This window comes from Corella eumyota, chromosome 4 (assembly GCF_963082875.1).
Source record: "Corella eumyota chromosome 4, kaCorEumy4.1, whole genome shotgun sequence".
In the NCBI taxonomy this organism is placed as follows: Eukaryota; Metazoa; Chordata; class Ascidiacea; order Phlebobranchia; family Corellidae; genus Corella; species Corella eumyota.
Genome location: NC_137493.1, coordinates 9,867,749 through 9,884,344, shown reverse-complemented (window position 1 = coordinate 9,884,344; position 16,596 = coordinate 9,867,749). Strand labels below are relative to the sequence as shown.

The 16,596-nt window shown below is 28.7% G+C and overlaps 1 protein-coding gene across 2 annotated transcripts in view; it reads right to left on the bottom strand.

The window, feature by feature from the left end:
- LOC145751323 (hemicentin-1-like) overlaps positions 1-14,212 on the bottom strand; it is a 41,854-nt gene extending 27,642 nt beyond the window's left edge. For both annotated transcript variants that reach the window (XM_082567437.1, XM_082567438.1), the window contains exons 1-33: positions 13,833-14,212; positions 13,561-13,672; positions 13,125-13,242; positions 12,725-12,847; positions 12,430-12,571; positions 12,223-12,339; positions 11,854-11,991; positions 11,585-11,682; positions 11,262-11,427; positions 10,964-11,120; positions 9,191-9,312; positions 8,894-9,035; positions 7,771-7,898; positions 7,443-7,593; positions 7,164-7,288; positions 6,915-7,069; positions 6,372-6,534; positions 5,783-6,034; positions 5,426-5,577; positions 5,114-5,234; positions 4,176-4,451; positions 3,790-3,996; positions 3,482-3,588; positions 3,238-3,367; positions 2,879-3,128; positions 2,502-2,671; positions 2,261-2,400; positions 1,972-2,103; positions 1,753-1,894; positions 1,255-1,416; positions 905-977; positions 590-786; positions 283-471 (exon numbers count right to left, since the gene is read on the bottom strand). In XM_082567437.1, coding sequence (XP_082423563.1) covers positions 283-471; positions 590-786; positions 905-977; positions 1,255-1,416; positions 1,753-1,894; positions 1,972-2,103; positions 2,261-2,400; positions 2,502-2,671; positions 2,879-3,128; positions 3,238-3,367; positions 3,482-3,588; positions 3,790-3,996; positions 4,176-4,451; positions 5,114-5,234; positions 5,426-5,577; positions 5,783-6,034; positions 6,372-6,534; positions 6,915-7,069; positions 7,164-7,288; positions 7,443-7,593; positions 7,771-7,898; positions 8,894-9,035; positions 9,191-9,312; positions 10,964-11,120; positions 11,262-11,427; positions 11,585-11,682; positions 11,854-11,991; positions 12,223-12,339; positions 12,430-12,571; positions 12,725-12,847; positions 13,125-13,242; positions 13,561-13,672; positions 13,833-14,166 — 5,191 coding nt within the window. In that variant the 5' untranslated portion in view covers positions 14,167-14,212. The remainder of the gene's footprint in view (positions 1-282; positions 472-589; positions 787-904; positions 978-1,254; positions 1,417-1,752; positions 1,895-1,971; positions 2,104-2,260; positions 2,401-2,501; positions 2,672-2,878; positions 3,129-3,237; positions 3,368-3,481; positions 3,589-3,789; positions 3,997-4,175; positions 4,452-5,113; positions 5,235-5,425; positions 5,578-5,782; positions 6,035-6,371; positions 6,535-6,914; positions 7,070-7,163; positions 7,289-7,442; positions 7,594-7,770; positions 7,899-8,893; positions 9,036-9,190; positions 9,313-10,963; positions 11,121-11,261; positions 11,428-11,584; positions 11,683-11,853; positions 11,992-12,222; positions 12,340-12,429; positions 12,572-12,724; positions 12,848-13,124; positions 13,243-13,560; positions 13,673-13,832) is intronic.
- Positions 14,213-16,596: the final 2,384 nt, after the last annotated feature.

The window sequence follows — 16,596 nt, the reverse complement described above, 5'->3', positions numbered from 1 at the left end:
AAGTAAAAAAAACAACTTTCACAACCTTTTTAACTTTCTACTTGTTCTTAGTTGGTAAGTGTAAATGCAATTTAGAATATCTTTTTTAAATATACCATTGCATGATAACAGTGGAGTTTAAATATAAAATCACATGTTGTAAAACTTGTGCTATTTGTCTTAACCACTAAACCACATCATCATAAATAGGTTAAATCAACTATGTTTTAAAAACTAAATAAACTTATCTTTTAGTTTTAACAAATTTGAAACTGCCTTTTTAATGTTAATGAATGTATCTACTTTTTATAACAAGCATTCTTCCATCGTTACTAATCACAATATTTTGATCTGAAGAAAATATTGGAATATCATCTTTCATCCAGACAATGACCGGCGGTGGATCTCCATTAGCTTCGCAAATCAATGAAATCTCATCTCCAACTGTTACACGAATGTCATTGACGTTTTCACCTTCTATTCCAGGTGGAACTACAAACATTTTTATTGAAAAAACTAAATTTTTAAAATAACTATAAAAGCAACGAAATAAACATTAAAAAACATGTATCTATTAAACACTAAGTAAGAAATCATAAACATTGATTACCCTGTACATCTACACTGTGAGTTTTATTTGCTGTACCAGCATCATTTCTAGCACGACATTGGTAAATTCCCTCATTGTTTAGTTGAATGTGATTAAATTCAACAACCTGATCATTTATAAATTTTATACCAGGACTGGGAGTAAGGGTTTGGCCGTTAAACAGCCAAGTAACCAATGGAATAGGAATTCCATAAGTTCTAGAAATTTAAAAGCAAAAAAATAATTATAACCAATTTTACATTATTGCTCAGAAAAATTACCAAATATTTTTTTTTAATCATTAAAAAAGATCTATAAATTACTCAATTCACTTACAGACATTCTAGTCTAAACCTATTGTTGAGGGTGACTGAGTGTTGTGAATCAACCCCTCTAATTGTTGGGGGAACTAAAAAAAAACATATTTTCAATTTAGTATGTACATTTGCTAAAGCTTTAATAAAATTGTAGGAGTGGAGTTTGTAACAAATTGAAAATACAAAATAATAGTTTTATAACAAAAAAATTAGCTACATTTTTAAGCCAAATTTATTTTTCTTAATTAATTTATCACACATATAAAAAAGTTACTAAATAAATTTTTCAAAAAAAGTTTATTTATGAATTTAATTATTTTTTATGTAATCAAAACTTTGTTCCAAAAATTAAAAGAATTATATTTTTACCATGAACTTCAACATCAAAATCCTTATAATCATCACCAGCTACATTTCTTGCAACACACCGATAAAAATCAGTGTCAGAAACTTGTGCTGAATTAATTTGTAAAGTTTGTCCTCGATTTTCAATATTTATTCTTTCACCATCAGCTATAATCATTTCGGATGCTGAAATGAAGTAAAATATTATTTTGGATCAACACTGTAGCACCAACATAGTTATTTTATGAACACTTTTTTAAAATTAGAATTTAATGGGATTTAGACGAAATTTTGATTTTAAAGTTATACAATATTCTATTTTAGAAAAATTTTAAAAACTAAAAACAATATTTTAAACTGTATAGGCTGTTTCAATATATTTTGTATAAAAACTGATTGCTTGAAAACTAATAATATAAATAGTCAATGCATGTATAAAAGGCAAGACAAGAGCGGTAAATAAACAGATTAAAGCTAATAAACAACTACAAAATCGGTTTTGTTTGATCCAAACAAACTTACCTTTAAACCAAGTAATCCTTGGAAAAGGAACTCCAGAAACCGTGCATCGAAGTTGAACAAAATCACCTTGGTTAACAATTTTTCTGTTCACTACATTATCACCTTCAATTTTAGGTGGAGCATGAACCACAAGTCTGATAAACTAAAACCCAAAATATAAATTAAAAAAGAAGTTTAAAAAAGGTTGCTCCCAAAAGTTTAAGCGATAAAAAAAATTACCTTATCACTACGTCCAACTGAATTGACAGCTGTACATTTGTACATTCCGGTATCCGACAATCTTGCACTTGTGATATGAAAAACTTGACCATTGTCTATAAATGTCAAGTGGCCAGGTTCTGTTTGAATTACCTATGCAAAAACAATTTCACCTTTAAATTAAAAAAATTGTTTTTAATTTTACAGTTTTTTATCCTCATAAAAAAAACTTAGTTCCTTACCAATTATTTTAATAAATGTTTTATCGTTGTAAAACAATTTAGATTTATTTAAATAAAATAAATTTTACCTCATCTTGAGCATTTCCTCCATACCAAGTTATGACAGGTGGAGGCACAGCATCTGCTTCACAAAGAAGATCCACATCCTCACCTTCGAGAACAACAACAGTTTTTATTCCACCACCTCCTCCAACTATTTCAGGTCTTTCTAAAAAATAAAAAAAAATGAACAATAGTTGTTGTGAATTGTATTAATTACACAAACAACCCATATTATCATTGTTAACCTAGAATATTAGTTTTTCTTACCATGTACAAGCACATTTACAACTTTTTTTACTGTTCCACGTTCATTTTCCGCTTCACAAGTATAATTTCCATTGTCCTTTGCTGTAACTGAATTTAAAGTTAAAGTCCCATCCTCATCAATCTCAATATTTTCTTCCTCTCCAGTAATTTCAACTCCAAAATGATACCATCTACAAAAAAAAGTAAGGCATTTCGAGGAGATGTAATATAAATTAATAGCAACTAGAGCAAACTTTATTTTTACTTTTAAATCAGTATTTAAATAAGCTAAGTTATAAACTTTCTTTAAACTGAAGTCTGTGCCATTAAATACATAATTTATTATACAATATTTCTAACATCAAGATTTTTATACAGTAAGTATTAAACACATCTACCTTAAAACAGGCTTGGGATCACCAGTTGCATTGCATTCTAATGAGAGTCTTCCCAACTCTGTTTGAGTTGCAGAACAGTAGGGGTTTTCTTGGGTGGGTATACACTTACTTCCAGGATTTATATAAGGACCTTGTTGAACATCAATGACTATACCAGAAACATCATTACCAGCTGGATTTCTTGCTATGCAAAAGTATTCACCATCATCTTTTAACTTTGAATTTCTTATTTCTAGTTGACTTGAACCAACTAAAACAATTTATAAAATATAAAAAGGTTGATTTATTTTTTGTCAGTATGCGAAAATATTAAATAAAAAATAACAAATTAATAAAAAATATAAATTAACTACTTTAACCTGTGCCTGTTACTACAAAACGTTCTTCAAAAAATTCATCAATTTCATTTCTTCCTCTTTTCCAGGACATATGTGGCACAGGTTTTCCAGTTGCAAAACAATTAAGCAAAGCTGTTTCACCAGCTAAAACCTTTTACAAGTACAGCAATAAATATAACCAAACCAACTAAACAATAACTACACTAAAGCATTTCAATTTTATAAAAAAATGTTTGTAGGTTTTTAAATAATAAACCAAATGTACCTTAATAAGATTTAATCCTCTTCTTATATGGGGAGGAACTTGCACAATTAGTTGCATTACTCTCTGTGCCGTGCCTGCTATGTTAGTAGCCACGCAAGTATAATTACCTAAAAAACAGTTTTTTTTAAATATCACCAACTATATTCCAAAATTGGTGTTAGTGTCCATATGCAGTATTTAAACATATTATATGGTTTTTAATTAAAATGCTATTGTATATTTCTTATGCAAAAAGCTAAGTGCTAATTTTAACAATGAAGTTGCAAACATCTAAAAAAAATAAAAGTTACTAGAAAAATCAAAATAACCTTCATTGTAGACATGACTAGCTGATATAATAAGTCTTCCATCTTCTGTTATCAATATTCCATCTTCCCCATTTGACAAACTTCTACCATCCTTGTCCCATGTATACACTGGAGGGGGGTCACTTTCTCCCACGTGACATTCCAAAGTGACTGGCTGACCAGAAATTACAATGTAAACCTCAGTCCCACTGTTTACTCGAGGTCTCACTTAAAATAATTAAAAAATTTATACATAAAAAATTTATACATAAATTTACTTGAATAAATAGATATATAAATAAAACTTTTCTGTAAATTAGAACTGAAGTGTTGCGCTTTATACAATACAATAAAAACTTTGTGACACAAAAATTAAAGGTATAACTTTATGAAATATATTAACTAACAATAAACATGTAAATCCAAGTCAACAGAATCTCTTCCAGCCTCATTAGAAACAATACAGGTGTATACTCCAGAGTTTGATTTTACAGGGTCCAAAATTGTTAAAGAGCCATCTTTGTTAACTGAGTAACCATTCAAATTGGCCAAAGACTGACTAGAACCACTTCTTCTCCATTCCAGTTGAGGTGAAGGAATACCAGAAGCCTCACATGGTAATGAAACTTGATTGTGTTCAATAGTTGTATACAAACTTTCACTAGTCGAAATTGAAGATGGAACTAAAAAAAATAAATTTTTAATTTTTTTTTTTAAGTATTTAAAAATTAAAAATTATGCAACAAGTGTAATGTGCAATAGATTACCATGTACATATATAAGTTAACTAAACTATTTCTTATTTAGTGGATTAAAGTAGGTTCTAAAGATTAGTACAATGTTAAATAACAACTTTGTTTATTTATCTGTTTAGAGCTTGTTGATAGTGTTTCATTTTTTGTTTGATTTACTACATAACATAGCATAGTACTAACTACATTGCAAATAAATGTAAATTGTACTTTGAAAGTTTAGCTTAAATTGCTGGGTATAAATATATAAAATAAAGTTTCAGAAATGTGTTATGTTGGGTTGCCAGTAGTAAGTAACAACCGGTCCGAACTACTCTACAATAGAAATTTATTTGGAGTTATGCAGTTAGTTAAATATCACAAAATAATCTAAAATAAAAACTACAAAATGCTGACTTCAACAACAAAAAACGGTGATCGGCAAATTGCTACATGCAATAGGTTATAAACAGCGACTAAAATAATTGTTAGAACATTGTCTGTTAAGGAATTTATTTAGTTAAGATAAAAATATACCAAAATATTTACAATAAATATTAATCCTCAAAAGCCATACAAATATATTTTATGTATTACATTTGTGGTTAACATACCCCAAACTTCAAGATCCACTCGTCGACTTGTTTGCCCAATTACATTGACAGCTGTGCACACATAGGTTCCTGTGTCTTCAATTTTTGCCTTTCTTATGATTATATTGTGAGCATAATCAACCTGAAATGCAATGCATGTTGTTATTTTTTTAAATATCTTTCCCTATTTAATAGTTGAATATTTAAGTACACAAAAAGTATTTTATAATTTTGATGTAAGTGTATTTGTCAAAAAATAAGACCAAAAATAATTTATTTAAATTTAAAATTAATATGTGATTGAGATAGCTATAAGTTTAATGATATGCATACATAAACTCTGTTGTTTTCGTTTAAATTTGTTGTTCTGCTTGTCCACTTTCTGGTAGGAACAGGATTTCCTGCAATAACTCTACACGGAATAATAATTGACTCGCCAACTATAACATGAGGATGAGAATTATCTACATCAATTTCTGGTTGAACTGTAAATTAAACACAAATTAAAACTAAAGTTTTCTTGCAGTTAGTTTCTAAGTATTTGTTTAATTATACTAATTGAAAATATCTCCTATTTGGTTAACTTGATTTTTTTAAATGCAAAACATTTTTATTTATCAATTTTTACTACTAAGTAGAACCCTAGTAATTTACTTTTATTTACAATTTATCATATTAAGTTTCACAAACCTGTTCCTGTCACAGTTAACAAAGCAGTTGAAGTTATTGTCCCAAACTGATTAGAAGCACTACAGGTATACATTCCACCATCGCCAAGGCTTAAATCCGAAATAAATAAACTGTTAGAAATAGGAATTTGTTGGGCTTTAGAATTGTCTTCCAGCAAGCTTGTTTCACCTCTTGTACTTGTGGCACCTTTAAACCATGTCAAAGATGGAATGGGGTAGCCATCAGCAACACAAGGGAAAGTTGCATTAAATCCTTGATACACAATTTTATTAATAAAATCAAATGTTTATCTGATGATAAGTTTTGTTAATAGATAGAAAATATTAAAATTTGAGTTTAATTTGATAACCAATCGTAGGGTATAATATTTAAATAATAGTTATAATATATTACTTCATAGCATGCATTGTACATGTTTGGCATACTTTTATTGTATGTGTTACATATTAACTTATAACATTTTTTCAAATTTTGTCATTGTTTTTGTTTTTTACATAGGCTTTTCAAAATCTTTATTTCTCAGTAGAAAGGTTTATTTTTAAAGTATATAAGTTATCAGTTAAAAAATTTATAAATAAGTGGTATATACCAATATCAACACCAATATCAGTTGGCGTTGTAGTAAAGATAGGTGACCTTCCAATAGTTACATTTATCCAGCCAGAATCTGAACCAGCGGAGTTGGATGCAGTGCAAAGAAATATACCAACATCCGACCTCTGTACTTGTTTTATTATTAATGAACCGTCATCCTAATAAAAACAAAAAAAATAATATTTTATTTTCCTCAATAAAACTAATTGATAGCCTGTCCCACATTCAGCATTATATTTGTCGTAACATGAATGCAATTCGCAATTTACATTTACCTTCGATAATTTAATCATGCACCAAACTGCAATTTTTTTATTAGACCTATATATATATTTATAAATGTATATATCGTCCACTAAGTTCCATTATATAAAAAAAACATAACTTGTGTTACAGAATAACAAATATAAAATGCAATATTCAAAAAAATAGTTTGAAAACAAGTCAATATTCTCTTTATTTTTGCAAAATTTTTAACTTTTAAAAATACCATGTTAAAATTATTTCTTTATAAAGATATTCACATTAAATTACCTACCAATATTTGATATGATCTTCCAGTAACAATATTTTGATCGCGTTTTGACCACATAACAGTTGGTTTGGGAACCCCATTAACAACACACTTCAAAGTAGCCCTAGTTCCCTCCAACAACAACATGCTGGAGACTGGAATCTCAACAAGTGGTGATTCTGTAATATTATAAAAATATAAAACAAAAATTATAAAAAAAAATAAACATAAATTATTACAAATAAATAAATATTGTAATTTATTTAATTTTACCAGTATACTTCCATTTCACTGATGCATCACCCTGTCCAGCTCTGTTTGTTGCTCTACAAGTATAAATGCCTTCATCATCGAGGTTTGCATTCACTATTTCAATATGCTCACCATTAGTTGAAATCCTTAAATAAACAAATTCATGTTTTGATTTTTAAACCCAGTTTAAAATTTTTTCTGATGTAAATTAAAAATTAATTATTTTACCCAAACAAATTTTTAAACCAATAAAAATTTTTATGTTTAACTATGCTTTTTTTGAATAGATATTATAGATACCTTATTTTTCCAATATCATATAAATAAGTTGTGTCCCTTAACCAATATATAGTAGGTTTAGGTAAACCATCAGCTATGCAATTAATTCTTATAACTCCTCCTTCAGTAAAACTTGTGCGCGTATTTGGAAACACTGACACAGATGGAGCACCTATAGATATTTTTAAATAAGCCCAATGAGTTAAATTTAATTCCAAATAAACACAAGAACAAATAAACAAAACATTTAAAACACATTTAAAATTCAATAGTTATACTATTTAAAGTAAAAAAGTTTAAACATGAATTAAAAATCAGTGTTAATTTAAAAAAAACAGCCATAACCTACGCTCAACAACTAAACCAATGAAATCTTTGGATTCTCCCCCAATATTAACAGCTGTGCATTGATACAAACCCTCATCATCAGGATGAGCTTCTTGAATTAATAATGAACCATTTTGAAGTTTTCTTGTTCTAAACAAAAATTGAAATAAAAAATAAAAAATTAATACTGCCAGAGCCCTTAGTAAGTATCTTGCTTAAATTTGCTGACAACATTAAAATCAACAAAAGGGTAATGCGCACACACCTCAATGTTTGCATTTTAATTATTGTAGAAAATTGTATTCTCGATATTCTAAATCAATCATTTTTTTAATGAGGGTATGCAAAAATATGTTGTCTTTTTTTTCCGAATCAGTTTTTTATTTTACTAACTAAAACTTATAAAAATGTTGTTTGAAAGGGATCCGTTATGGGAAACAGAAGTAATGGTCTTATGATATAATGTATTTGCCAAAACATGTCATTATTTTTAACAATAATTAAAAAAAATTTACCCTAAATTTTTAATTGTTATTAGACATTTTCCATGTCAAATAAATTAACGCTATAAAACTGGTAAAAAATTATTTAGGATAGCACTTCAAGGTGATGAAAGCAAAAACTTTTTGGTTAGTTGTATTTTTCGCAAAAAAAATGTGTTATTTAAAACAATATTTAAAGAAAAATATTCATTATATTATATAGGCCAATATAAATATTTTTTCACTAAATAATTTGTTAATATAGATTAATATTTATTTTCCGTGTCTACGTTTTTAATAGATCCTTTACAACTTGTAAAAAAAATAAGGTGCATCTTTTTTTTCAGTAAGACTAAGTCAGAGTGTACTGAATGACATTTCTTAAACTTAATTCAAAAAGTTGCTTGTTATAACACCTGCACATTGCCATGTTTTGTCAATGAGGCTTTGATGTCGCTCAAATGTCCAATAAGGCCAATTAAATAGTTACTAACTTGTAAAAATAAGTGCTTAATAACGGGGCCAAGGTGTCTAAACTATAGTGTCCACGGGACAATAGTAGGGATTTAACCTTTAGGTAGTAAATCTAAATGTTCTAACCATTTTTATCACAATGCTATAGTTTTTATATATTATATATCTTTTTTTTGTACAAAACCTTACCTATCGCGATTTAACGACTTTCCATCTGGTCTTGACCACGATATTGTGTAAGGAACATTGCTTGATATGTGACAAGAAAGAGCAATGTTATTGCCAGGTACAACTGTCACATTGCCATTTACAGTTATTTGGGGAGGACGCTCTAAAATACAATAGGTTTAGCTATTTAAATATTTTTAAACAAACAACAAATAGACTATTAGATATTATTTAAAATTAAACTCGAAAATGTAAAGTTTCAATTAAACCAAAAAAAATCGTAATACATAATATATACCAAACAGATTTTAAATTTACCTTCCACGTCTAAAAACACATTTCCATGGTGTCTTCCCTTGCTGTTACTCGCTGAGCATTTGTAAGTGCCTTCTGCATCTTCAGTTACTTCCGCAATGTGATAATAATCAATAACTGAATCACTGTACGTTTACAAAATAAATTTTAGGAAGTTTCTAAACGCGAATATATATGGCTATTTGCGGATATTTTTTTATTGCCAATTATGCTAAAAATTTAATGCCCCAACTTTTTTAAGCTGCATTTAAAAAAAAAATCCCCATAATTGATATTTTTGATCCTATTTAATATATTAAACTTGCTTATAACCTACATTCTGGTATTAAAATATAAACGTCATACATATTTTTTGTTTTTATTATGTCACAATAAAACGAATTTTTTAACACTGAAACTGTATCACGGATATTCGTAGATTACATTAACAGATTATTGCGCTTATTTCTGCTTTTTTTGCGATTGGTGTGGTTATTTGTAATTGGGTAAATTAATAGGATTTGACTTTTTGTCTCACTTCTTTCGAGAAATGAGTTGCAATAATGATTTTTAGTCGTAATCAGTCTTTTTAACCTTTCTTTCAATTAAACTTAAATAAAAAAGCATATGAAATTTAAAAAAATAAACAGAAAATCGCCAAAATAAACCAAAGATTAAGTGAAATTAAAACATACCGCCTCAAAATAATGTGCTCTAACGTGAATGCTATGTTGTTGAAGGGCGAAAGAACACAGAAACTCTGTTTAAATAAACTTTAAACAGAACATTACGGTAACTGCTACCGATTTTCAATAAAACGCATTAAGTTTACAAATATTAAAGAAAATAAATAAATACCTGCCCATTTATAGGGGTGTGCTGAATCGTAAAAAGCTCAGGCTTGTACGAGCATCTCAATTTAAAGAAAAAAAAAGCTAGGCCGAGCAATACGTGCTTTTGAATATCGAAAATAAATACCTAAGTGAACTTTCGGTAAGTAACGCAAAACGTATGCCCGGAAAAAATGCATAAATTTTTGTAGTGGACACGATTTTTTACAATTTTTTTTTTAATTATTTGAACTAAATGTTATACCGCTGCAAGCTTGCTATAGGTGGATAATTTAAGATTATATTGCTTTATTTAAAGAAGCGATTTAAAATCGTTAAAACGTGCAGTGAAACGTCGAACAAAGTTTCCTGGTTTTAAGAAAATTGAAATAGGCTGAACTTGGGTTAGTAGCGCACTTTGTATAAAATTCGAAGATTTACTTAAGATTACGTAAATTCACATGAAAAAATGGAGGTATTTCGACATGTTCAGGAGTTAACCGGTTACGAAGCAGGCTAGCAATAGCTTCTGCTGTATTAAAAAGTCTTTCAATAAAATCACTTGTTGGCGGCGTGACAACAATTGAATAGCAACGTCATATCTCGCGTGATATAATAAAACCACGGAGATACTAATATGTATATATTAGTATATTTATCGGTGAAACGACATATTTTCGCAGTGTGCATTATAAGACTATTGCATTTAAAAACGGAAAACACTGCATGGCGTTTGATTTGCATTATGATTTACCGAAAAAAAAAATTAATTAAGTTGATAATGCTCGGATAATTTAACGTGAAATCTCGGCAAAAACCGAGCCTACAAAAATACCTAGGCTCGTCCCTACACATTTAAATATATTACTGGACATTACAAATACAAAAACCATTGACCATTTTTTATGCGAATATACTTCTGAATAATAAAAAGTAAATTTAAATATAACAAAACAAATTTAACAACCTGTATTGTCTTGATTCACCAAGTTGTATCCAACGTCCATTTCTTTCTCTGCTCCACATAACAGTAAAGGGAAGAAGACTTGTAATCTCACAAGGAATTTCAGCTGGATAATCGAAATAACCCGGAAATGTTTTGGGAACTTTAACCACAGGGCGAACTAACAAAGTAAAAAAATTTTAAAATATCACCTTAAAAATAACTGCAATTACCTTGATATGACATAATAAATTACAATTAATATTAAAATATATATATTTTTTTATATTCCAAAAGCAAAATATTTGTAAGTAAGTCTTACTTGGTTTTATATTGATTATAGCGTTCTTGCTGGCTCGTTGAAAACGTTCACCTTCGGAAGTAATTCCTTGTATTACTATGTAAAACGGAATTTTGGGTGGTTTAAACGGCTTGACTGTGTACAAATAGGGCTGATTTTCATCTCGTGGTAAAGATAATGTAAATTTCTACATCAAATAGAAAATGTTATGTTAAATTAAATAAACACATTATTTTAGATTTACTAATTAAAAATAACATTAAACTATAAGATATTTATTTAAAAAATATATGTTTAATAACTGCTTACATAACAATGTCAACATTAATTTAAAAACAACTAACTTTTAAGGGTTTTCCGGATATATCCAAAAGCTTCATTTCCTTAAATACACCAGGTGGCTCTAGACCACTTGCGTTTACCAAAACGTAAGTATTAATACCTGGACACAAAAAAAATCAGTTCGTTAAAGTTTAAATTAATTAAATAAAAGACATTTGTTTTGTAATAGCAACTTTTTTTAAGGTAATTACCAACTTGCACAAACCATCATTCATGTTATAAACAGTGTTTGAACAAAATAAAACAAATAACAAACATATTTTTAGATTACCTAACACTGGCTGAAACTCGGTATCAGCTAAATTAAAAGTTGGCTTTCTTGAAAATCGAGCATGAAAATCCAAAGTACTAAGACCTGTAACTCGAAGAGAATGTTCCCCTGAACTTTGTGCCAGAATTGTCCAATTACCTAAAAAAAAATTCATTAGCAACAACATGTCAAATGTATTAAAAGACATTTAAGATATAACAAATGCTTTACCAAGTGGGATTGACAACTTTTATCTACTGTATAATTAAATCTAAGACAGCTATAAATGCACATTTAAAGTATTATAATATCGATCCAAATAACTGGACTTTGTATTTTACATTATAATAAACAAATTCAAAAAATATTTTATTAAAAGCTAACTTTTACCAGGTTGTGGTTCTTTAATATTAATAATTAAAACATTTTCGAGATCCAATAACACTTCCGTATTAGCATTATCCATAACGTCATAACCATCAGGATTTAAAAGTGCCAAAGAACGACCTACAAATCCAAAAACCAATAGTAAAATATTACATTCAAATATATCAAATACATAAAATTATTTAATATTTTTTTAACGATTAAACGTGCCTGGACCACTGAGAGAAATAGTAATTTCTTGTAGTTCTGAATCAAGTGGAATCTCCCAATCATGCACACCTGCTTTACTATGATCAGCAGCAAACAGTAAAACTTTATGTGCCTGCACTGATACTTCGATAAACTTTACAACCTAAAAAACAAATTATTATTATGTATTAACAATCTTTTTTCTAAATATATTTTTGTTTAATTTGTAAATTATAAATTTATTTAAAGCAATCTACTTTAAAATATCGAAATATTTTTTTTATGTACACAATGATTCTCTCAACAAAAGAGTTACCTCTGAAACATCTTCTTTTGTGATTAGAAACACTTGGCCAGAACTAGTGTGCGCTATTTTGTCGTACGCCTGATAACCCTTATGACTTTGATCTTCACAATCACCGGTCAGTACAAAAACCACCTTAAAAAATAATAAACGTAACTCCAGAATATACATAATAATATGTATATGTAAATTTTTTGGTAAATTTATACTTGATGGAGTAAGAATAACTTTACGGCCTAACTAATAAGAAAAATGTGTAACCCCGGTTCAGTGCCAAGTTGCCTTTGGAAGATCAAGATAATTTATAATAGCTATTACCCAACTATTTTTCTGCCGATTGATTTTAGACTTAGCATTTGGTATTGCTTATAGCGCTTTATTCGAAGGCGCAACATATAAATTTAATGCTCACTTGACTTTGTTTTCGTTGAATAATTTGAAGAACTTCTGGTAGTTGGTAATAATCTTTCGATCGGGCGTCAGTAAAAACATAAATAAACGAACCTGGCAAAGATATCAAAAGTGCTTGTCTAAAACAAAATAAATTTGAACTTTAACGATTATTAAAGCACAAATAATAAAATTGTTAGCACAAAATTTATTTATGCGTTTTGTACATAATAATTTCCTTAAACATACTTAAAATTATTACAATTAATAAAATTGTGTGTGATTTTATTCACAATAGAACAGAACTTTAACATAAGTTTTTTTTTTGCATTTTGCATGCAATAGCTTGCATATTCGCTTGCAAAATTAGGATATAAAATAACATAATATAAAAACTTAAATAGCTAATTAAAGTTAAAATGTTGGAAAAAGCAAAAATGCTAAATTAAAAGTGTCACCTAATTGCAGTTACGCTCATTTCCGGACAATCACCTCCACCCTGCACGTACAGATCTTTTAAGTTTCGTGTGAATTTAGCCGGTTCAGTGGTTACAGTAATAGGCCCAACAACTGTATATTAACAAGTTAATCAATGCCGTGTGTTGTAAAAGTATAATCGACAAGTTATAAACTACAAACCAATTTTGATATATAAATAACATAACTAAACAGTTTATTAAATTTAAATCATAACGTGCCAAAAAATACCATATAAATAAATCGCATATACCTGGATCGTGAAATGGAACAAGAACGTAATTGTGCAATGGTTTGTCTTGGCGACTTAGCGTCGTGTTTAAAATTTGCTTGGCTCCTGCAATAACCTGTTCCAAATCATCCCACATCGATCCTGTGACATCAAAAACAAAAGCTAGAGATGAGGCACCAGGTGTTACATCAAATAAGTTTGGATTGTAGGTATTAGCAGTTATATTTCCTCTGACTTGTCCTCTTATATCCACATTTTTCGGTTTCTTTTTTCTTCTGCGTTGTGCATTGCAAATGGTCAACATGCTTATGCTTAGCAAAACTATAAAGTACGTTCGAACTTTTTCAGGCAACATTTTTATGTCAATATGATATTCACAGTATAAAAGTCATATCTATCCCTATTATTATTACCTTTAAAAAATAAATTTATGCTAAAATTATTTAAAGAAAACTAAAGTTTGCATAACTGTACCATTATGGATATTTAATTTCTGTAAGCCAACCGCAAATAAAATAACTTTTTTTACCAAGGATAAAAAAAAACAGAATTTGATTACACACTTAATTCTTCTCCATGCGAATGTCTAGACACCGGAAACCCTACAAAGTATAATGCAGCTGCGGTATTGATGCTTGACCATAAAAACACACGGGACAAACTCACGCCAGTTTATTGCCAAGTTGTTTAGGTAAATATTATACCAAAATATTTCTGGAATTAATCAAATGTCTGGAGCTTAAATCTAAAGAACGCAAGTTTGCATTTCGCATTAGGGTTCAAATGGTGACTGACGACAAATAAAAAGCGGCAGCAAAAAAGCTTACTTGCAATAAATAAATAAACTAATAAATATGAGTCATTTCTATTACTCATTTTTTCAGTAAAAGTGACCTAAAATCAATTTATTAAGATTTTATCACCATTTCTTTAGATTACCGGTATTGCAATAAATTTGTTTTTTAACTACATTTTGCTTCCTGTTTTTCAAAATTATTGAGCACCAATTCAGAACTAGCATGCGTGACTGGCCAAGCGTATTTCTTGTTTTATTTTCAAAGGTCCCGATGTTTTTTCTTCCATGCCCTGTCGCCTCTAGTTAATCACTTGTTAGTATTACTACAGTCCTACTTCTTATTTTTGTGTTTAAAGAATAAATAAAGATAATTTAATTTTTTTAATATCTTAGTGACATTATTACTTTGACAATCATCTAAACTAGTTTAACAAACCCTTTTTATATGACAAGACTCTAAAAACAGATTCTAATAACAACTGCTGACTCTATAAACAGTCGCATTAAATTCTCCTTTTAAAAGATCGTTAACTCCAGAATTAAATAAAAAAAAGGCAACCAAGTGGATTTCGCCAATCAGCAAAATTTAGAGTTTGTAAAAAAATGTGAAATTTAAAAAAAGTAATGCCTTAATTTGGTAACATTAATTTATGTCTTTATTTATGTTGCAAGTTGTCGTTTAACACAAAAATTTACATTATATGTTTTTTATTTCGCTTAATTAAAATATTGAAAGTTAAGTATAAACATCTAAAGTTTAAATATAGTTTAAATATTTAATAAAACTTGATTAAATATAATAAATAAAATAAATCAACTATGTACAGATGATCTTTATAATTTGCTATAATATGAACAATTATTTTTAGATATAATCAAACGGTAAAAGCAAATTTTAATCGCATTAAAATGGAAAAAAGAGCTACCCAACGATATGTATTTTTTATAGCATAAAGATTAAACAAAAACAACAAGAATGAGTTTTTTTATTTATTAAAGCAAACTTCATTTGAACACAATTGTATAAGTTATCAGGCTTTCGTGGATTAAGACAAGAATTAATAAGTAAAAATCATCTACGGTTCAATGACATTTTAACCCCTTACATTTAAACACCATATAACTGAACCCTTTCACATGAACCCCTCTTAATTGAACCCCTTACAACTAAATTTTCTAACATCTTAACCCCTACTATCTGAACCCCTACTATCTGAACCCCTTACATCTGAACCCCTTACATTTTAACTTCTTCATATAACTCCTTACACCTAAAACCCTTACATTTAAACCCTTCCATCTAAATTCCTAACATATGTACCAAATGTAAGGTGTACAGATTTAAGAGGGTAAAATGTTGGGGGTTTAGCTAAAATGTTTCAGATGTTAGGGGTTCAGTTGTAAGGGGTTTAAATAAAAAAGATTCAAATAAAAGGGGTTTAAGTAAAAGGGGTGAAAATGTCTAGCTACCATTTTCTACTATAAATAAACTTTTTACCTAATAAAATTACGTTTAGTAGAACTTAAATTAAATATTTAAAAAGAGTAATGAGTTTGCATAATAAATAAAAAGAGTAATAAGTTTACTGTTGTTCTCTGTAATTGTTACGCACGACACAAGGTATAGGTTTGCTTATATATCTTGGATAACTTTGTCTGATGTGACCATAGTCTAAATAATAAAAACACTTACTGTTTTTATAGGGCACCCAGGAGTCGGGTCCCTAGTAGAGGTGCTCACTTAGTGGCTCAATCATTTGTTATTTTGTCAAATTCATTTCTGTCGGCATTAATGATATTGTAGTGGTTATCTCGTTAGTTTTCTTTTGTGTAGCAGTTTGCAGTTCTCCGATTTTTTCGATAATTAATGCCAAGTCATTTTTGGAAGATTTTTTCTTAAAGTTTGCAAAACCAATGAATGTGACGAGTACAGTTATTGACTTCCAGGGCTTGGTTTGTGGTTAATAAAAAATCTCGTTTATTTTCTTA